We start from the raw sequence: 18,882 nt of genomic DNA on the forward strand, positions 1-18,882 counted from the left end.
TCCCAGTTTCACCCTTTCTAAGTCAAATAAACTGAGTTACGAAGATCCCAGTCTCCAGTGCTTGATGGGGCTAGGTGTTTAGCTGCTGGTCACATTGCACAGGGTTACATGCATGCAGGAAAAGACACATTTCATGGTAATATTAGAATAACAGAGGTGCAGAGATTACCTGGAAACTACCAGAAGCATTTAAGGTAATCTCTACACCTCTGTTAGTCTAATATTACGTTGTAATACAATAGAAACAGGCAGTTTTGCATTTTGCGGTACTGATTCATGGTTGTTTCACAGAAACTACCAGAAGTGTTTCCAGGTATTATCTACACCTCTGTTTTTCTAATATTACCATGTAATACAATAGAAACAGGCAGTTTTGCATTTTGCGGTACTGATTCATGGTTGTTACACAGAAACTACCAGAAGCATTTCCAGGTAAGAAGTCACAAGATTAAACATCATTAACATAAATTAACAAAGTATTACCTTGAAACAAAAGGGAAATGTTTGGAACATAAACGGTGGATGAATTTCAGCATTATAATATGGTAATCACCAATTTTAAATTCCAAGAAGATTTATCTAATTTGGAAGGTATTATGCTGATAGTAGCCTATAATAGTGTGAAAACATCAACATATATTGTTCATCCATAGTTTTGACGCCTCAGTGAGAATCTACAATGTAAATAGTCATGAAAATAAAGAAACTCATTGAATGAGGTGTGTCCAAACTTTTGGCCTGTACTGTCGTATATATATATATATATATATATATATATATATATATATATATATATATATATATATATATCCCTGATGGCACTGAGTCTCACACTCATCATGTAACATAAACTACAAGATGCACAAAGTAATGGGGCTAGTCAGCTGTGACAACAATGTTGCAAAACTGGCACCACCTTAATATCCTGATTTGAAGAGCAGTAGTCAGCAGGTTTAGAGGAGGGTGTGGTTTTGGTCCTCAAATATGACTGCAAAGGGCTGGAGGTAGACTCGTCTCACTCCACTCTGCCTGTTCAACCCTCAGCTCCTGTTGCTGGCAAAGATGGCTCATCTCACAGCACTTTTTAACTATGTGGACGAAAACCAGGATCTGTACGTGCAGGTAAGCTCATCCTGAGTGTTTTGATGTAACAATTCAATGTAAGTTTACTCCCTTAATGACCTCCTGCTGTTACGGTAATGGCTGGGTATCGTTCAAAAAATGTCGATGCCAATACTGTGACTTCGATACCGGTTCCTAAACGATACTTTTGTCGATTCCAATTCATACAACAAAAATAAATTGCAACAAATCTTTTGATTTATTTTTCAGCTCCTACTTTGTGAGCTCTGCATAATGTTGGATTTCCACAGGCAGCTGAAATAATGGCGGAGTGGAGCGATTCAATTCATTCCCTATGAGAACAGCAGTGTGAGCGAATTCCGCTGACGGTGACGAAACTCCCCGGATGTTCACCGCTCTCCCCTCTTTGCCAAAGTTGACTCAGAGTCAATGTGGTAGCCAATGAGAGTGCAGACTCACGAACGTGCCTTCAATATATTCTCCCGTATATACAATACGCTATATTTGAAATTCTGCCAAAAATAAAAAAGCGGAAAAATTAACGGAACCACAACCCGAATCAGAATGGTGGAAAAATGAATGTGATAGGCGAGTTCCCTTTTCGTTTTGTCAATAGAAAAAAACATGCTTGCCAAAGGATATCCCAGGCATTAGACATTTCTGGTGAGTAACTTTACATTATACATTTTTTATTTAGTAACGTTAGCACTTTAGCATGACAAACCACTAGCTCGGTGGGCAGTTCTCTTTTTCGTAAAAAGATAGCATGCCATCAACGGTTTCTTTCTACGGTCCATGGTGCACGAAGAAATGACAGAAACACTGTATGCAAATAACAAAAACTTATCAAAAACTTTTTCATAGGTCAGATAGAAAATTAATGCAGCGACACCCGACACCACCAAAACATGTACACCGTCGGCACTATTCTTTGGAATCCGCTGCATGTCAATGCACGTGACCAACGACAGCGGAGTTGCAGTTGAAAAACGCTGCCTGTGGAAACTCGCATAATGTTGAGTTTATCCTGCCTGCCTCTGCGATGTGTAACGTCAGACAGCCAATCACAAACTTTATTAGATCTTGGTAGAAGCATGCCTCATGCTGATTGGCTCACTGACACTGATGAAATTTACTCCTCAGGTATTGAAATTGGGTATTGAATGACTGTTGATAACTGATACTTTAGAGGCAATTTGGTCGGTGGCAAAAAAGTATTGAATTCGGTACCCAGCCGTAGTTATGGTCAACTAATCAGACTGCATCCAAATGATGTTAATCTTGAACAATAAGCAGCAACTAATTTACTCCGGGTTAGAGAATGTGCCAAATGTAATTTCAAATGAAAGTTGAGCCACCAGACAACACGCAATCACATCAGTTTCAGTGACATGTTGCTTTTGTAAAACTTTGTGGAACCCTAATGTACATTCAAGGCCCATTCACTCTGACTACACTTTGCAGTTTTGAATTAAGCTTTAACAAAATGTGAGCCTTACACTTCTCAAACTTGGACGTGCTGTATGAAACACCTATCATGTTTTCTTGTTAAAATGTATGTGAATTTTTCTTGTTCCTAGCGTCTCGCAAAGTGGGTGGGAGTCCAGAGTGTGTCTGCTTGGCCAGAGAAGCGCGGGGAGATCAAGAAGATGATGGAGATGGCAGCCAAGGACATTGAGAAGCTTGGGGGAACAGTGGAGATGGTGGACATCGGCAAACAGAAGGTATTTAAGAGTGTGCTGTGTAATGTTGTGGACTTAAGCCATTGGTTTTTCATTGCTTTCCCTACGTATACTGTTTTGACTATTTGGTTCTGTTAAAGGTTTTAATTTAACAGAATGGGCCAGTTTTGAAAAACCTTAACTCTTATTAAAATGTAGGCTGTTATTTTTCTTTGTGCATACAGCTTCCCTGTGGCGAGGAGATCCCCCTGCCACCTATCATCCTGGGTAGTTTGGGTTCAGACCCGGGCAAGAAGACGGTGTGTATCTACGGCCATCTTGATGTCCAGCCAGCTAAGATTGATGATGGCTGGGATACAGAGCCTTTCACTCTGGTGGAAAAAGACGGTGAGAGCAGAAGTTTTTTGGTTTCTCTTTGACACAGAATTACCCTGAAGCTGTTTTCATATGATCCGGAAAGTTTGTCAGATAAAATCCAAACAGCTTCAATGGAAGTTATTGAAGTAGACTGGAATGTTGTTTAGGCATGTAACACAAGGCGTGGTTTGGTTAACTTCAGGGTTTCTGTTCCCAAGCTTTCTTGTTATGATTACACTACTTTCTTTTTTGGCTTGGCAAACATATCACAATGAAATAACATTGGTAATTTAGTATTTTCACTATTACTACCATCTCTACTTAAATGTAACATCTGTATATGTTCTTTGAGCTTTTATCAGCTTTGAACTAGTGATCATATCACAGTTTGCTGCACATTTCCAAAGTCCAGCCTACTTACCTCATGCTTTAGGGTAGAGTTGTTCTCTGAATCAGGACTTATCTGCAAGCCTTGCAGATCAAGTTGAACAAGTACTGTTGTATTTAACAATAATACATTCATGGCTGACGTGAATCATTTTACTTAGTGAATGTATTAATTCAATTTCAATTCAATTTTATGTATAGTATCAAATCATAACATAAGTTATCTCGAGACACTTTACAGATAGAGTAGGTCTAGACCACACTCTATAATTTACAAAGCCCCAACAATTCCAACAATTCCAGTAATTCCCTCAAGAGCAAGCAGTGCAACAGTGGCGAGGAAAAACTCCCTCTTGGGAAGAAACCTCGGACAGACCCAGGCTCTTGGTAGGCGGTGTCTGACGAGCCGGTTGGGGGTGTGATGAACAGTGGCGATAGTAGTCACATTAATAATGGAACAGTGACTGGATGTAGCGGGAAGCTGCAGGGTTCAGCAGGACGCAGCATGACATTGCAGGGCATCGCTGAGCTCAGCAGGGAGTGCAGCAGGACCACGGCGACAGCTGCAACCAGGATCTTGGTGCCGACGTTCTCCAAGGAAATACGCTGGGGGAAAAAAGCATAAGGACTCGGGGAGTAAACTCCCCAGAAGCTAGGATTAGTAACAAGCATTTCTGGGACGGGCTGCACACAAATAGTAATAGTAATAGTAACAGTAATAGAAAGGGAGAGGAGAGAGCAGCTCAGTGTGTCAAAGGAAGGAAGTCCCCCAGCAGTCTAGAACTATAACAGCGTAACTATAACAGGTAACTAAGAGAGACAAGTCATAAGGAGAGGTAGCTTTTTCGGGCTTAGAACTCTCCCCCTGCCGGATCTGGCTTGGCTGGCCTGCCTCCCTCTACTTTGTTATGTATTATTAATCTAACAATTATGAAGAGAAGCAGTTGGGCCAGTTAGGTGAACACTGCAACTCCTCATGATATTACATGATGAAAGATCTTTTTGGATAAATCCCATATTTCTCATTTTATTTTTGCCTGCTATTTAACCAACTTGCCAGCGTTCCTAAATTAGTTACTGTGAATCATTAAAATCAACACAATAATTAAAATGCTATAATAATTTTACACTCTGAAGGTGTATTTGTCATGCGTTAAACAACACAACAGAATTACTTAACTCTACTGTGCGTGAATCCCTTTGTAAGGTATCAGCACTTATTAACCAGGTCAACTCCCTGGCCACTTTATTAGGTCCATCTGTTCAACTGCTTGTTAGCGCAAATATCTAAATGGCGAATCACATGGCAGCAATTCAATGCATTAGGTATGTAGTCATAGTCAGGTCAATCTGCTGAAGCATGAGAATGGGGAAGAAAGGTGATTAAAGTGACTTTGAACATGGAAGGTTGTTGGTGCCAGATTTCAGAAACTGGGATTTTAATGCACAACCAAAACATTCCTAAAAAGACAAAATATCCAGTGAGCAGCAGTTATCTTGTACTTGTTGATGGCAGATGTCAGAGGAGAATGGCCAGACTGGTTTGAGCTGATAGAAAGGCAATAGTGACTAAAATAACCTCTTGTTACAACTGAGGGATAAAGAAGAGCATCTCTGAGCGCACAACACGTTGAATCTTGAAGCGGATGGGCTACAGCAGCAGAAGACCACAGCGTGTGCCACTCCTGTCAGCTAAGAAAACAGAAAACTGAGGCTACAATTGGCAAGTGCTCTCCAAAATTGGACAATAGAAGATTGGAAAAACGTTGGCTGGTCTGTTTAGTCTTGATTTCTGCTGCGACATTTAGATGGTCGGGTCAGAGCCTGGATCCATCCTGCCTTGTATCAATGGTTCAGGCTGGTGGTGGTGGTGGCCCCTACAAATTGTTTAAACAAAGCTCAAATCATCTCAAACTGGTTTCTTGAACATGATGAGTTCACTGTACTCAAATGGTCTCCTCAATCACCAGATATCAATCCAACAGAGCACATTTGGGTTGTGGTGAAACGGGAGAATCGCATCATGGATGTGTAGCTGACAAATGTGCAGCAACTGCGTGATCTTATCATGTCAATATGATAAATCTCTGAGGAATGTTTCCAGCACCTTGTTGGATTCATGCCACGAAGAATTAAGGCCGCTCTGAAGGCAAAAAACGGGGTCCAACCTGTTACTAGCAAGGTATACCTAGTAAAGTGGCCAGTGACGGTATATTTGTAGTTTATTTTTTATGACAAAAGGATTAATACAATTTCTTTTACCTCTTACTTTTTATTTGTTGGATTGTTTTTGTGTTACCCAAATAGTCTTGTGTACTTTCGGGTGATTGTCAGCTGATAGAAAGTGCCACATCCACTTCCTCCTGTCTCATTCCTGTCTGCTCAGCCCTCTTCTTGCTTATGTCATGTTTTACTATCCAGTCGTTTAGTTGCTAAAGAGTGACTGAATCTGCTGACAGACACCAAATATCTGCTCCTCCACTTCCCCCAGGTCAGCGTCCAGCCCAGGGGCAACACACTTCAACTAGAAACGTAAAAATTATAATAATAATAACTTGCTGATGTCATATAAAAGCCCTGGACTTTAAACTTAAACACTGTTTGTGTTATTTATTTGCAGGTAAGCTCTATGGAAGAGGTTCTACTGATGACAAAGGTCCTGTGTTGGCCTGGTTCAACTGCATTGAGGCCTACCAAAAGATCCAGCAGGTAAAGTTCCCACCACAGCTTCATCTCTAACTTATTGTGTCTTTCTTTACCCTCCGACGGGCACTGTGATTAGGGACAAACTGTTTAAATTGGCTCCAGGGGCAGAGTTGCCAAAACCACATCTGCAGTATCCTGTTTACAGTAGTAAATCATGCTTCAAGTAATCAAACCTTCCTGTTGGTCCAACAACAAATTTTGAGTGATATAGGACCAGACCTCTGTAGCAAGGCTGGAGGTGTATTCACAGTCAACTGAATGTGCAGCCAGCCAAAATCATTGATGATGGTGATACAGAGCTTTTTGTTGTGGTTATGTGTTTCCAAAAATAACCTGAAGCTCCTTATTAGCCCATTGGGTATGGTTGAACAGTGATGGGAAACATCAACACGAATCAGAACTTTACTGGATGGAATGTTGTTTGGTAAGCGAAAATATACCAAGGTGTGGTGATTTATTTTATGATGTTTTCACAATAACATTGTTTGGAATTTATAGATGGTAAATGGAATGATAATTCTAGGTTAAATCCATATCTTGTATACAGTAGTAGCTCAGTCCGTAGGGAGTTGGGTTGGGAACTGGAGAGTAGCCGGTTCAAGTCCCCATACGGACCAAATTACGGAGCGTGGATTGGTAGCTGGAGAGATGTCAGTTCACCAAGACACCGACCCTAGGGCGCCTGTTCAGCAGTCGCAGCCCCCTCACTCTGACATCTGTCCATTTGTACATGTGAAATGACCTGTAGTGTGTAATAGAGTGTAAATTGTAATTTCCCCACTGGGGATTCATAAAAAAAGTATAAATTTAATTATTAAATTCACAGATATTGTGACAAGGAGTGGTTTATCTCTGTGTTAAAGTACAGGGCTGATCCTGCAACTATGTCTTATCCAGCTGTCACTTAATAATTAAATGAAGTCATGCTACCTGCGTGTTGTTTTGAATCACCTTTACTTTTCCCTTAAACATGGAAACTGTTTTTCTGAAGGGAAACAATCCCAATGACGTACTGTAGGACATGCCGATCATTATTTAAGGAGCTTCAGTCAACACACCCAGGATTTATTCTATGACCAGGATTAACATAAAATATGTGATGCGATTTTTTTGCGCCATTTTAACTTACCATTAAAAAATCCATAAAGTTTTAACCTATTTTTTATTACCTTTATTTATTTAAAAGGGACAATGCACATTAATTGACATTTTTTGTTTACACTCAAAATGTAAATGTGCCAGAGTTAGCAAAGAATCTAATTTTCATCTGTAGTCACTTGGCAGGTCAACACATCATCATATTACATTAACAAAAAGCAATGCAAGCAAGATAGAAAGCAAATTAAGAAAGAAAGAAAGAAAACTAAGAAAGAAAAGAAAAAGGGACAAATAAAATAAAAAATAAGTACAATACAAAGAAGGGCAATACAGTGAGGCCTGGTGATAAATTTAGCCTTATCTCTCTTCTTGTTGCAGGAGCTTCCCATCAACATAAAATTCTGCTTCGAAGGAATGGAGGAGTCTGGATCTGAGGGCCTGGATGAACTGGTGTTTTCTCAAAAAGACTCCTTCTTAAAAGATGTGGACTATATCTGCATCTCTGACAATTATTGGCTCGGCAAGACCAAACCCTGCATCACCTACGGTCTGAGAGGAATCTGCTACTTCTTTATTGAGGTAAAGTCTGATTTTAGTTCTGTTTGCACTTTGGTTAAACTGTGGCAACAATAAATCTAGTTTCACTGTATGCAATTATTCCAGTATATGTTTCTTTGTGAAATTGTATTTTGATGAAGCATAATAAAAGATTTCTTTCTTAAATTATAGGTGCATTGCAGTGACAAGGACCTACACTCAGGGGTGTTTGGTGGCTCTGTTTATGAAGCCATGACCGACCTGATTGCACTTATGGGCAAGTGAAGCTGATAAATAAACTATAATCTCATAAAACAAATTTTAATGCAGTTTTAGAGGTAAACACTGAAGACAAAATCTGTTTCTTTGAACGTCACTTTAGACATTTGTAGGGTTTAAATCTTCAAAGAGTTTCAATATTGTGTCTGTGTCTTTCTTAACAGGCTCCCTCTTAGACAATAAGGGGAAGATTTTGGTTCCTGGGATAAGTGATGATGTGGCCCCTCCGACAGATGAGGAAAAAAAGCTGTATGAGAAAATAGATTTTGACTTGGATGAATTCCGCAAAGACATTGGAGTCGAACACCTACTACATGACACCAAGGCAAGGCATCGATTTCTGTTTCTACATCACTCAAAGATAGAAATGTGCTGCATTTCTCTGGATTACACCAGGCTAATCATCGTAATTTAATCATACGTTTCTTTTTATTTTTTTTTCCTGTAGGAGAAAATCCTGATGCACCGCTGGAGGTATCCATGTCTTTCTCTACATGGTATTGAGGGAGCTTTCTCTGAAGCAGGAGAAAAGACTGTTATCCCCTGCAAGGTCATCGGCAAGTTTTCCATCCGCCTCGTCCCCGACATGGATCCCAAAGTTGTCGAGATAAAGGTAGACCCTGAAATATCTTAAAGGTATAGTGGAGGATTTTCCTGAATTTTAGAAAAGAACCGCCCTCTGTACTTTTTGAAAAAATGCACATGCGCAACACTCTGCCTGCTCCCGAGAGGGAATGCCTATTAAATGTGTGCACGGGAGTGCACTGTTTACAAGTTGCTGTCGGCATGGCTCATACAAGCCTACTTTCCAAAAGAAGATTTGCACTTTTTCACAAATTGAGATGTTTACCGTGTGTGCGCGGTGCGTGACTTGTGCCAGGGCTAGCATCGCTAATCATAGCTTACATCAACTTTTACTAGCAGTGATTTTAAATGGATTTCTCCAAATAGCATGCCAAACTTTACTTGTGGAGTAGAAACTTCATGACTGAGGCATCAGTGGGAAGCCCAACCTGTGCTTTTAGCGCACGCCAGTATGTGAAATATTCTCCCAAAAGCTTCAATGCTTCAATGAATGGCTGAAACCGTAGCTCAAGCTCACCACACATATACACCTGAAAGCTAGGGACGTGAACGTACGACGGCCTTACGTAAACATATCACCAGAATGATTGACAACTAGGAGGACCAATAGTCTTGATGATCCACCCGGAAAAAGAAAATCCTCCACTATCTACTCATCTGCTAGTATTCATGTGACTAGAACCCAATAAAGGTTGTGGTGTGGAACTTGTTTAAGCCTCTGCCAGTAGAATTTAAAACTTGATGACTTTGCCAACCACTCGAGGGCCTTAGTGAGAAAGATAACTCTCAGAATATTGCACCCACAGCTAAAATCTTGCAAGTAAAGCAGATTAACAAAGGAGCCTTAATTTGTTAAATTCTTAAGATGAAAAAAATGGTTCAAAAAGCTACTGGATCTATTCTTCTTGAAAAAGATAATCTTGCCACTACTAGTAGTTCTAATAATTCTTAAAATAATGTTTAAAATAATCAGAACAATTGTTCATACAACAGTTGTTCCTTGTTTCTCAATTGTAAAAAACAAGGCAGAAAACAAGGAATATGTATATACTATATATATTAGTTATTGTAATTATTAAATTTAACTTTTCCACATTTCTTTTTCATTATCAAGGTTATTGATCATCTGCAGAAGAAGTTTGCTGAACTGAAAAGCCCCAACAAACTGAAGGTGTACATGGACAACGGAGCCAAGGCCTGGGTCTCTGACTTCAACCACCCGCACTACCTGGCTGGCCGAAAGGCCATGAAGACAGGTACAGAGGCTGAGTGATGCAAGACCAATAGAGATGGATATGGTTAAAGGATTAGTTCACTCAAAACACATACTCCCACTTACCCCCCTGTTAGCTAGCCATGTTTATAGTTTCATTCTTTGTATGCCAAAGTTTTGAAATAGTCACTTGTTTGTGGGGCTCAAAGCACCGAAAACCAAAAGTAGTACGTCTTTACAGAAAAAATTTCCTGGTCACTCAGAGTAATCCACAGACGTTTTTAAAAGGCAGAACATAGTTTCCATTTGTTTTTATTGAAGGTAGTTAGCGATAAAACTGATGTCAAGAAGCCACAAAGGATTACGCAGGAAATGTTATTGTAATTTGGGTGAAATGAAAATCATGGATAAGGAAATCTTTTTTTTATTTTTTATTACACTCTGTCCCTCATGTTGTAGACATTTTTATTTTTTATTTTGACCATCTTCACTCATATGGCTATGCATGGCCATATTCTACTGCTCTTCATATATATGTCTATATGGTTTATTCAGAATATACATATTTATTCTGTTTGTCTTATTATATATTCTGTTAATACACTGCATATGTCTATATCTATATAATTCTTACTACTAGTATAGTTCACATATCTGTTCATACATTGTTCATATTACATAGCCATATTTATTCTGCTCTTATAACACTGCAATATATTTCTTGTCCTGCCTATGCTACACCTGTCTATACTTTGTATATCACATTGCACTTTTCTGCTTTTTTTTGCACTTCTGGTTTCGTTGTCTTTGTACTTGTACTCTGCAGAATGACAATAAAGTTGAATCTAATCTTGAATCTAAAATCATATTGACCCATTTTCTTCTCCTCTTGCTGTGCCATAGTCTTTGGTGTGGAGCCTGACTTGACCCGCGAGGGTGGAAGCATCCCTGTCGCCCTGACCTTCCAGGAGGCCACAGGATGTAATGTCATGCTGCTCCCTGTTGGATCCTCTGATGATGGAGCTCACTCCCAGAATGAAAAGCTCAACAGGTCTGTCACAGTGCTTCACTTCTCCTTATTTCCCTTTCTACCTGAATGACTGTGATTGAGAAGAGAGGGGGAACCTCCAGAAACCGAAGAGTTAAAAGATATTCTCATAGGAGTTCAATGTCTAGTGTCACTAGAATAATCAGGATGGACAAATTTACATGTAATATTGAGGAAAATAAATGATTTAATTAAGGCAAGGCAGCTTTATTTGTATAGCACATTTCAGCAACAAGGCAATTCAAAGTGCTTTACATAAAAACATTAAAGAGCAGTTAAAATGAAGGCTAAAGGAAAGATTGTCATAAGGCTGAGTACTGTCTGTCACGTCTACATTTTGTTTTATGGTATGTTGAAGTTAGTGATAGTTTAATTAACAATTTAAGTTCTTCCACCCAAATGTTATAATTAAAATGAGATGCAATAACTTTAATCTTTATGAATGATCTTCACGACTTACCATTCTGTTGCAGCTTGTAAAAAACACAAATATTTACCGATTAAACAAGCTCATCACTGTTTAATCTTTTCATTTTCAGAACCAACTACATTCAAGGGATCAAGATGCTCGCTGCATACTTCCATGAGGTTTCCCAGCTGGAATAAAGTGATGTCTCATTATGAGAAAAATGTAAAATATGTCTATCCTCACTATAAGAACCATAGCCTTTATGGTGTGATCAAGGTTATTATAGTTTTGCATTTTTCATTAGTTTTTATTTTTATTTCGTTTTGACTTTTTGTTTTCAAATTCAATTTAAATTAGTTTATAAACTGGGTTTGCTAGTTTAGTTTTTATTTTTTTTTAATGCTTAGTCTTAGTTTTTATTAGTTTTAGTCTTTTTTGTAATATGGGTTATTTGTCAGGGGATTCAAAAAATTCAGAAAAAGTATTGTGTAATAATACCTCAAGAAAAACATCATACAATTTTGGAAATATGTATTCACAATGTATTCAATAAAAACACCAGTACATAAAATGTAGCCTACACATGGTGATAAATATATAAACTGTCTACACAAGACGCCGCAGTAAGTGCAAAATGTTTAAGTGCAAGATGTGTAAGTGACGTGTTCCAGGAAAAAAAACTAAATAGCCAACAGACTAAAGAAGACATACATGAACAGGTGTTTTGAGCTTTAGTTCGAGTAAAGTGGCAAAATTTTTGAAGTCAATCGACTCACATAGTTGTGTAGACATCTCAGTATCAATCCACAGATTAACCAATGCTTCCTCACGCTTTTGGTGTTCCTGCGTATGTGCTAACCAGCAGCTATCGGGTCGCCGGTGAAAGCCCTCCTGTAGTGTTCTCTGTCCTGCTGTTGTCTCCGTCATGATGCCTGGCCCTGGCCCCATACATCCATGCCCTGTACAGGGGTTAGCTTCTGTTTAGGGGGAAGGGGGCTTTGGGTTCTCCTTTATCTTGTTAAGGTAAGCTAGGTTAGCATCCTAGCTTGTGAGCGCTTCTCAAATGTACTTTCAAATTCGTGGGATTTTACCCTGTAGTAAATTGTCCACTTTAGTTTAGTTATCTTTTTTTTTTAATGCCTCATTTTTATTTTTATTTCAGTTAACAATGTTTTTTCCCACCTAGTGTTCGTTTTCGTTAATGATTATAACCTTGGGTGTGATTTACCTTTCACAGTTGGTAATTTTATACCCACACACTTCTGATAAAAGTGTTTTTCTTTAATATTTGTTGTCCTGTTTCATTTATTCCTTGCACTGCATCACTTATCTACTTACAATGACCTACAATGTCACTGGATTGAATGAATAATGTTAGTTTATTTTCTGTTAGTCTGCTTATTGTGTCTAGTGAAGAGTGATTAAGGGGGTACAGTATTAATTGTTCAAGACATCAGTGACAAATGTAATGCTTAGTAAAAGTTAGGGGTGCACCGATCCGATATTAGGATCGGAGATCGGCCCCGATATTGACAATATGGATCGGGGATCGGAAAAATTAACACATCCACGGGCCGATCCAATTTATTTATTTATTTTTTCCCTCCGTCGCAGCAATGGGACCCCTGTTAACTGCGTACCGTTCTCACTAATGGTAGTAACTTTGTAACACAACAATTAATAACCCATAACTAACTCTCTTTAAAAGGATAAAACACCATAGCATATAACAATTTGTGACTTAAACAGTTTCTAACACAAATTATTTTACATTTACAAATGTAAACCGCCCAACTTCATGCTGGGTAACATTATAGCTGCTAGTCTAGCTAGCCAGGTAGCAGTCTGTTGAGCTGGGAGAGGCTTCGGTCGCTATGGCACATTCAAGAACCGAGAAGAAAGTTAGCTAGAGGATGAAGAAAGACCATAGACACACCAGAATATGGGCTCAAGAGAGGAGCCGTATGTTGTTCCGATGTTTTTTGTTTCTAAAAAAATCGGACATAATTTAGCCACTGTTGTTGCCCGTCGCGTTACTCGGCCGCGCTAACGTTACCGTGCTAACGTTAAAGACATGTCACTTCAAGCATGCAGCGGAACGCAGTGGATATGACACATGCCTTTGGTGTGGTAGACTCGGGTTCGATTCCCGCTGCGATACATCAACCAATGTGTCCCTGAGCAAGACACTTAACCTCTAGTTGCTCCAGAGGCATGCAATCTCTGACGTATCTAGCAATTGTATGCCGCTTTGGATAAAAGCGTCAGCTAAATAACATGTAATGTAATGTAATTATCAGGTGCCATCACTAGGCTGATTTAAGAATTGAATTTAGTCTGCTATATTTAACAGTGAGTTCATTTCATTCAGGTGTGAGGATGGTGGATCTGGGAAGGCAACAGGTAGGACTAACATTAGGTGGAAGTGTACGGGGAGCCACTTGATACCAACAGATTAATTTCTTAATATTATTAATATGGAAAAACTAATACATAATGTTTGTTTGACAATATGTCTCAGTAGAGAAGAACACAGGCAAGGAGTGAATGAGACAGACATAAGGTCGACGATGGCATCACGTGGCGATGAGACCAGTGATGACATCACGTAGAGATGAGACCAGTGATGTCATCAGGTAGGATTTCTATTAGATAGACCACACAAAACTAAATGTCTAGTATGGTTTGAAGTTCTGTTGACCAACGTATTCACTGTGTCCTATTTGGGGGAAAAATAGTGCAGACAGAGATGGAAACTATAACAATTAGCCTATGTCTGACAGTGGGGACAAAGTAAACAATCAGAAAGCAAATTTAAACATCCGCAAGGCATATGCTCATATGCCATCAATGATGATTTATTTATTGTAGTAAAAATATAGTACCACGGCGGCAACCAGGGGTGATGATTAGGTTGCCACTTGTCACAGTTTGGTTTTATTTATATATATGTTTGTACATATATATGTACATATATACCATATCATTATGGTAGCCTTTTATTATTTAAAGCCCATACATGACAATGGCACACTTATTTATTTATTTTTTGTGGGGTGGGGGGGCGCCAATATTGTTGCTGCATACCCCTCTGACACTGGGTAGTTGCTCCCCTGCCTAGTAATGATAATAGGCCTACTACTACTCATAATAATAATAATAATAATAATAATAATAATAATAATAATAATAATAATAATAATAATAATAATATTGGGAGGAGGGGGGCCCCAACTGCAATCAACCAGCTTTGGGGGGGGCCCAGCTTGCAAAAGGTTGAGAAACCCTGGTTTAAGGTATACCCTTGTGTGAGGTATCATTGAACTCAGCAGAGAGTTCCTTATTCATTGGTCATCGTTTGCCCCCATACTTTGGCCACGCCCCCTTATACAGTTAATGAACTGTATGACGTAGAGTCTAGTGTGAGGTATCATTGAACTCAGCGGGGAGTTCCATTTTCATTGGTGACGCCCGTCCATCGCTGCTTACAGCTTTAATTATTATTATTCAAATATTTACTTCATAACCTGGTCATAACCACTACAGTGCTCAATTACCTATTTGTGAGGGTGAAATAAAATAAAAAATTTCGCCGCGAAGGCTTGAACGGTCTTCTGGAAGACCTCCACCAGACCAGCGGGCGCTTGTTGGATTGTTATCGGCCTCAGCAGGCGAGGGAGGTGGCTAGGAACTAGAAGGATGCCGGTCCGGGCTGCTAGCCTGGCTAATGAAACTACCACACAATTCGCCACTGCAGAGACGACAGCACACAAAATGGAGATATATATGCTACAAATACACATGGAACTGCTGCGTGATGATTATTACCGGAGCCTGGCTGAACACACTCACTCATCCCAGACGGCAGCTAGCAGCTAAGAGGGTAGGTCAATTTAAACAATGGCTAAATTGCTAAACGCATCTTGTCGTCATGTAAGGGCCCTGTTCATGTTGCACAGACATTTTAATTGCATTTTGTGTCTGTTAAGAGGCACAAAGGCACTCTTTATCTTATGCCCCCATAACTGCCGTTTTAGCTGAGTGGGAGCTCTTGGAAATAGCTACAGCAGCTCCGTGTTGCTAGCACCGATTCGGCTCGTTTTTTTTGCTATCGGCAGTACTCATATACATATAGCAATCAAGATTAACGTAAAAATTGCCCGGAGTTCTCCTTTAACTACTTCATATGATATAAAATAAAAATAATTGTATACTGTCTTGAAATCAATGAAGGCACAACAATTTAATTTGCTATGAATATTAGGTTTGAAAACACAACATTTGTAGATTATATCCTCTATAGGATATATATATATATATATATATATATATATATATATATATATATATATATATATATATATATATATATATTAATATATATACAGTGCTGCTCATAAGTATTCATACCCATGCTAAAGTTAACTAAAAAGAGGAATAAAAAATATCATCTTTTGGAAATTGATCTTAATGCCTTAATTAAAGAAATGAGGAAAAATCCGACCTTTTAAGGACACTCATTTTTTTGTGAATGAATAATGTATTGTAAATAAATAAATGTTCTTCCTTAAAATAAAGGGGCCATAATTATACATTGAGCTGATGGTGTCACCATGAGTCAAAAGTTTTATTTGCCTATAATGAACCATGACTTTGTAACTCGACTGTATGGCCTAGACTGACTCAAAAGGCACCAAGTGGAAGCTATCAGAGGTTGGGCCCACCGAAGAGCAATGCCAGTAGTTGAAATTTTCTCTAATTTTCATATAGCTCAGACTTTAAACATGTACGTTTTTAACCTTACTGGCTGGAAAAGATAAAAGATGCAGCAGATAAGGCTTATAAAGCTAACTTTCAGTCATATTTGCTGAAACTGACCCTATTTTTGAGTAGAACTACATGAAGCAGGTCATTAAAAAAAATCCTGGTGCTCTGGTACCACCTACAGCGTGTAGTGTGATTTGCAAAAATCCACTGTTCCCTGTTTGGATGCACCAATCAGGGCTAGGGGGGGAGTGTCTAAGGCTTAGGACACTGTCACAGATCTTTATCAGATAGGGGGGAGGGACTGAGAGGTTTTCAATGTTTAAATTATTTGTCTAAGCCCTATCTACGGCACCTTTAAGAGTAAACTCTGACTTCTGCAATTAGTCATGTTGCACCATGTTTTATATAAACCTTATATACCGGTGATAACCTACTCCACAATAAATACATTTGCTTCAAAAGGATTTGAGAATCTGTCTAGCTTTTTTTCCATCCCTCCTTCCTTTCTTTTGTCTGACACCAGACCCTTCTCAGTTGTAACTGAAACCAAAATCATTTAAATATTGAGCCATTACATTGAAAATATTTTAGTTAACAGGAGCCTGTAATTTCTGTAGCCTACTCCGTAACAACAGACTACCTGGACACCTTTTTCTCGTCTCTCTCCACACTGCTGTCTCCAGACTTTTGCGATTTTGACCTTTAGAAGGTAATGCGACAGTGGAGCATTTTTAAGATTTCCGGTCTGGAGGGTGGTTTCACTTTTTTGCATTTTTAAGCCCCAAAACGCTGTCGCCGTATAAAAGAAAGGCACATCCGATAAAATATTTTTTTGTTTTCACCCGCGAGCGTCATCGTGTAAACAGGTCCTGATTCTGAGTTTTTCCTCAACACCCTGCTCCAAAGTCGCCCACTGATATATATGTATTTCTTTTAATGTTATTATTTCGGTCTATTTCAGCCAGGGAAGCTGGGTTGCTTTTTTGTTTGTTTCCCTATGTCTCATTTTTCTGTGCAATGATCTTCACTTCAGTTGTCGTATCTTTCTGCAGCCTTTCTGTTCTCCATGTTCTGATTCGTCCAGGGTCGGGGGAAGTGGGCGGGGATAGGTAGTGGGTTGATCAATCAAAGCAGAGGGCTTTCCACACAATCACTTCCATAATGGGAGTGTTGTGGTTGTGGCTTGCAGTGTTCCTTGTTGGTCTTGCTCTGAAATTCTCAAATCTGCTAAACTACGATGACAGGTGTGTTGCACTGGTGACTGGAATCTGGTTTAGTCTGCCCAGCAGTTTGGTTTTACCTCTGCTGTTCCTACACAGAGCAGGAAAATTTCCTTGTTGCCACTAAAGCAATGTCAGTGACACTATAACTTAACTTCAGACAATGAAAAGGAATTCATTTTAGGAAGACGTAGCACAGAAGGTTGGCATTGACAAGGAAAGTGAGCAAGTTTTATAGTGTCCATAAATTAATTCCACCAGGATTTCCTGGAGTTTTACGGTTATATTTGTGGCACAGAATAACAGGGTTTGCAGCAGCACCTGCAATTTAAAGGGGTTACATGTGACTTTCACCAAGCACACAAATGTTTTTCTTAAGTCATCAACAAAATGAGTACTTTTTCTCTTGAATCAATAATACATTTATATTTGTATCAACCATTGTGTTTATTGACTCACACACACTCACAAAGTACACATTTCTTAAAATTTGAATTATATTCATAGGATGTTCATGATGAAACAATATTGTTTAGTATAAATGTCCTCAGTATATCTGCGTACATGTATCTATAATGTAATGAAATCATGTTTAACCTACATGGCACATAAAGATCATTTGCCCCTCACCTGGAAACTTCAAATGTATGTTTGCACCCAACTAATAAAGCTGGCAAGAATTGCTAAACATGCACACAGAAAAAAAAAGAGTATTGAAGGGACAAGGATGAAGTAATGGACAAAAAAGAACTATTAATTTGAGCATATAAATATATCATTTGAGAGCATAAATGAACCTAGAGTAAAATTGGCAATTTTGTATGAACACATTTTACAGTTTGTTTCTTTGTAATGTGCTGACTGTTTTTGTTATGTTTAAATAAGATCAGATGTCAATTGCCTGCTCTTTCATTCTCTGTATTTACCATGTGTCATTGCTGCTCATTGTAAGGGACAATTGCTATATACAATCAGCGAAATAAAATATTTCTAAATGGGCGTCTGTTGTTGTTTGGTTTTTGATGATTTTGGTTTTGCCAATGATTGTATCTTGACTGAACGCCTTCTTAAAATGTTAAAATTCCTGATGCGCATAAAGTTGTGAAGTTAAATAAAGGATTGTTAATGATTAAATGTTTAACAACCAACAATACAAATTTTGACCAAAAACAGTTAATCAAAAAGCACATAAATGAAAAAAAGCAATAAAAAATTATTAAAAAACAAAATTTTGTTGGTAAAAGAAACATACGCTATAATCTACAGACGTGCTCAAATTTGTTGGTACCCTTTACAGCTCATTGAAATAATGCTTCATTCCTCCTGAAAAGTGATGAAATTGAAAGCTATTTTATCATGTATACTTGCATGCCTTTGGTATGTCATAGAATAAAGCAAAGAAGCAGTGAAAAGAGATGAATTATTGCTTATTCTACAAAGATATTCTAAAATGGCCTGGACACATTTGTTGGTACCCCTTAGAAAAGATAATAATTAACTGGATTATAGTG

At 38.6% G+C, this 18,882-nt stretch overlaps 1 protein-coding gene across 1 annotated transcript; it reads left to right on the plus strand.

The window, feature by feature from the left end:
• Positions 1-992: 992 nt before the first annotated feature.
• LOC120572345 (cytosolic non-specific dipeptidase-like) lies at positions 993-11,711 on the plus strand. The gene is made up of 11 exons (XM_039821621.1): positions 993-1,122; positions 2,664-2,807; positions 2,990-3,152; positions 6,130-6,218; positions 7,692-7,892; positions 8,043-8,127; positions 8,294-8,454; positions 8,578-8,742; positions 9,829-9,970; positions 10,831-10,978; positions 11,515-11,711. The coding sequence occupies exons 1-11, from the start codon at positions 1,063-1,065 to the stop codon at positions 11,579-11,581; spliced, it is 1,425 nt and encodes a 474-aa protein (XP_039677555.1). The 5' UTR covers positions 993-1,062; the 3' UTR covers positions 11,582-11,711.
• The last annotated feature ends 7,171 nt before the right edge of the window (positions 11,712-18,882 follow it).

The sequence above is a fragment of the Perca fluviatilis genome, chromosome 14, assembly GCF_010015445.1.
Source record: "Perca fluviatilis chromosome 14, GENO_Pfluv_1.0, whole genome shotgun sequence".
Classification (NCBI taxonomy): Eukaryota; Metazoa; Chordata; class Actinopteri; order Perciformes; family Percidae; genus Perca; species Perca fluviatilis.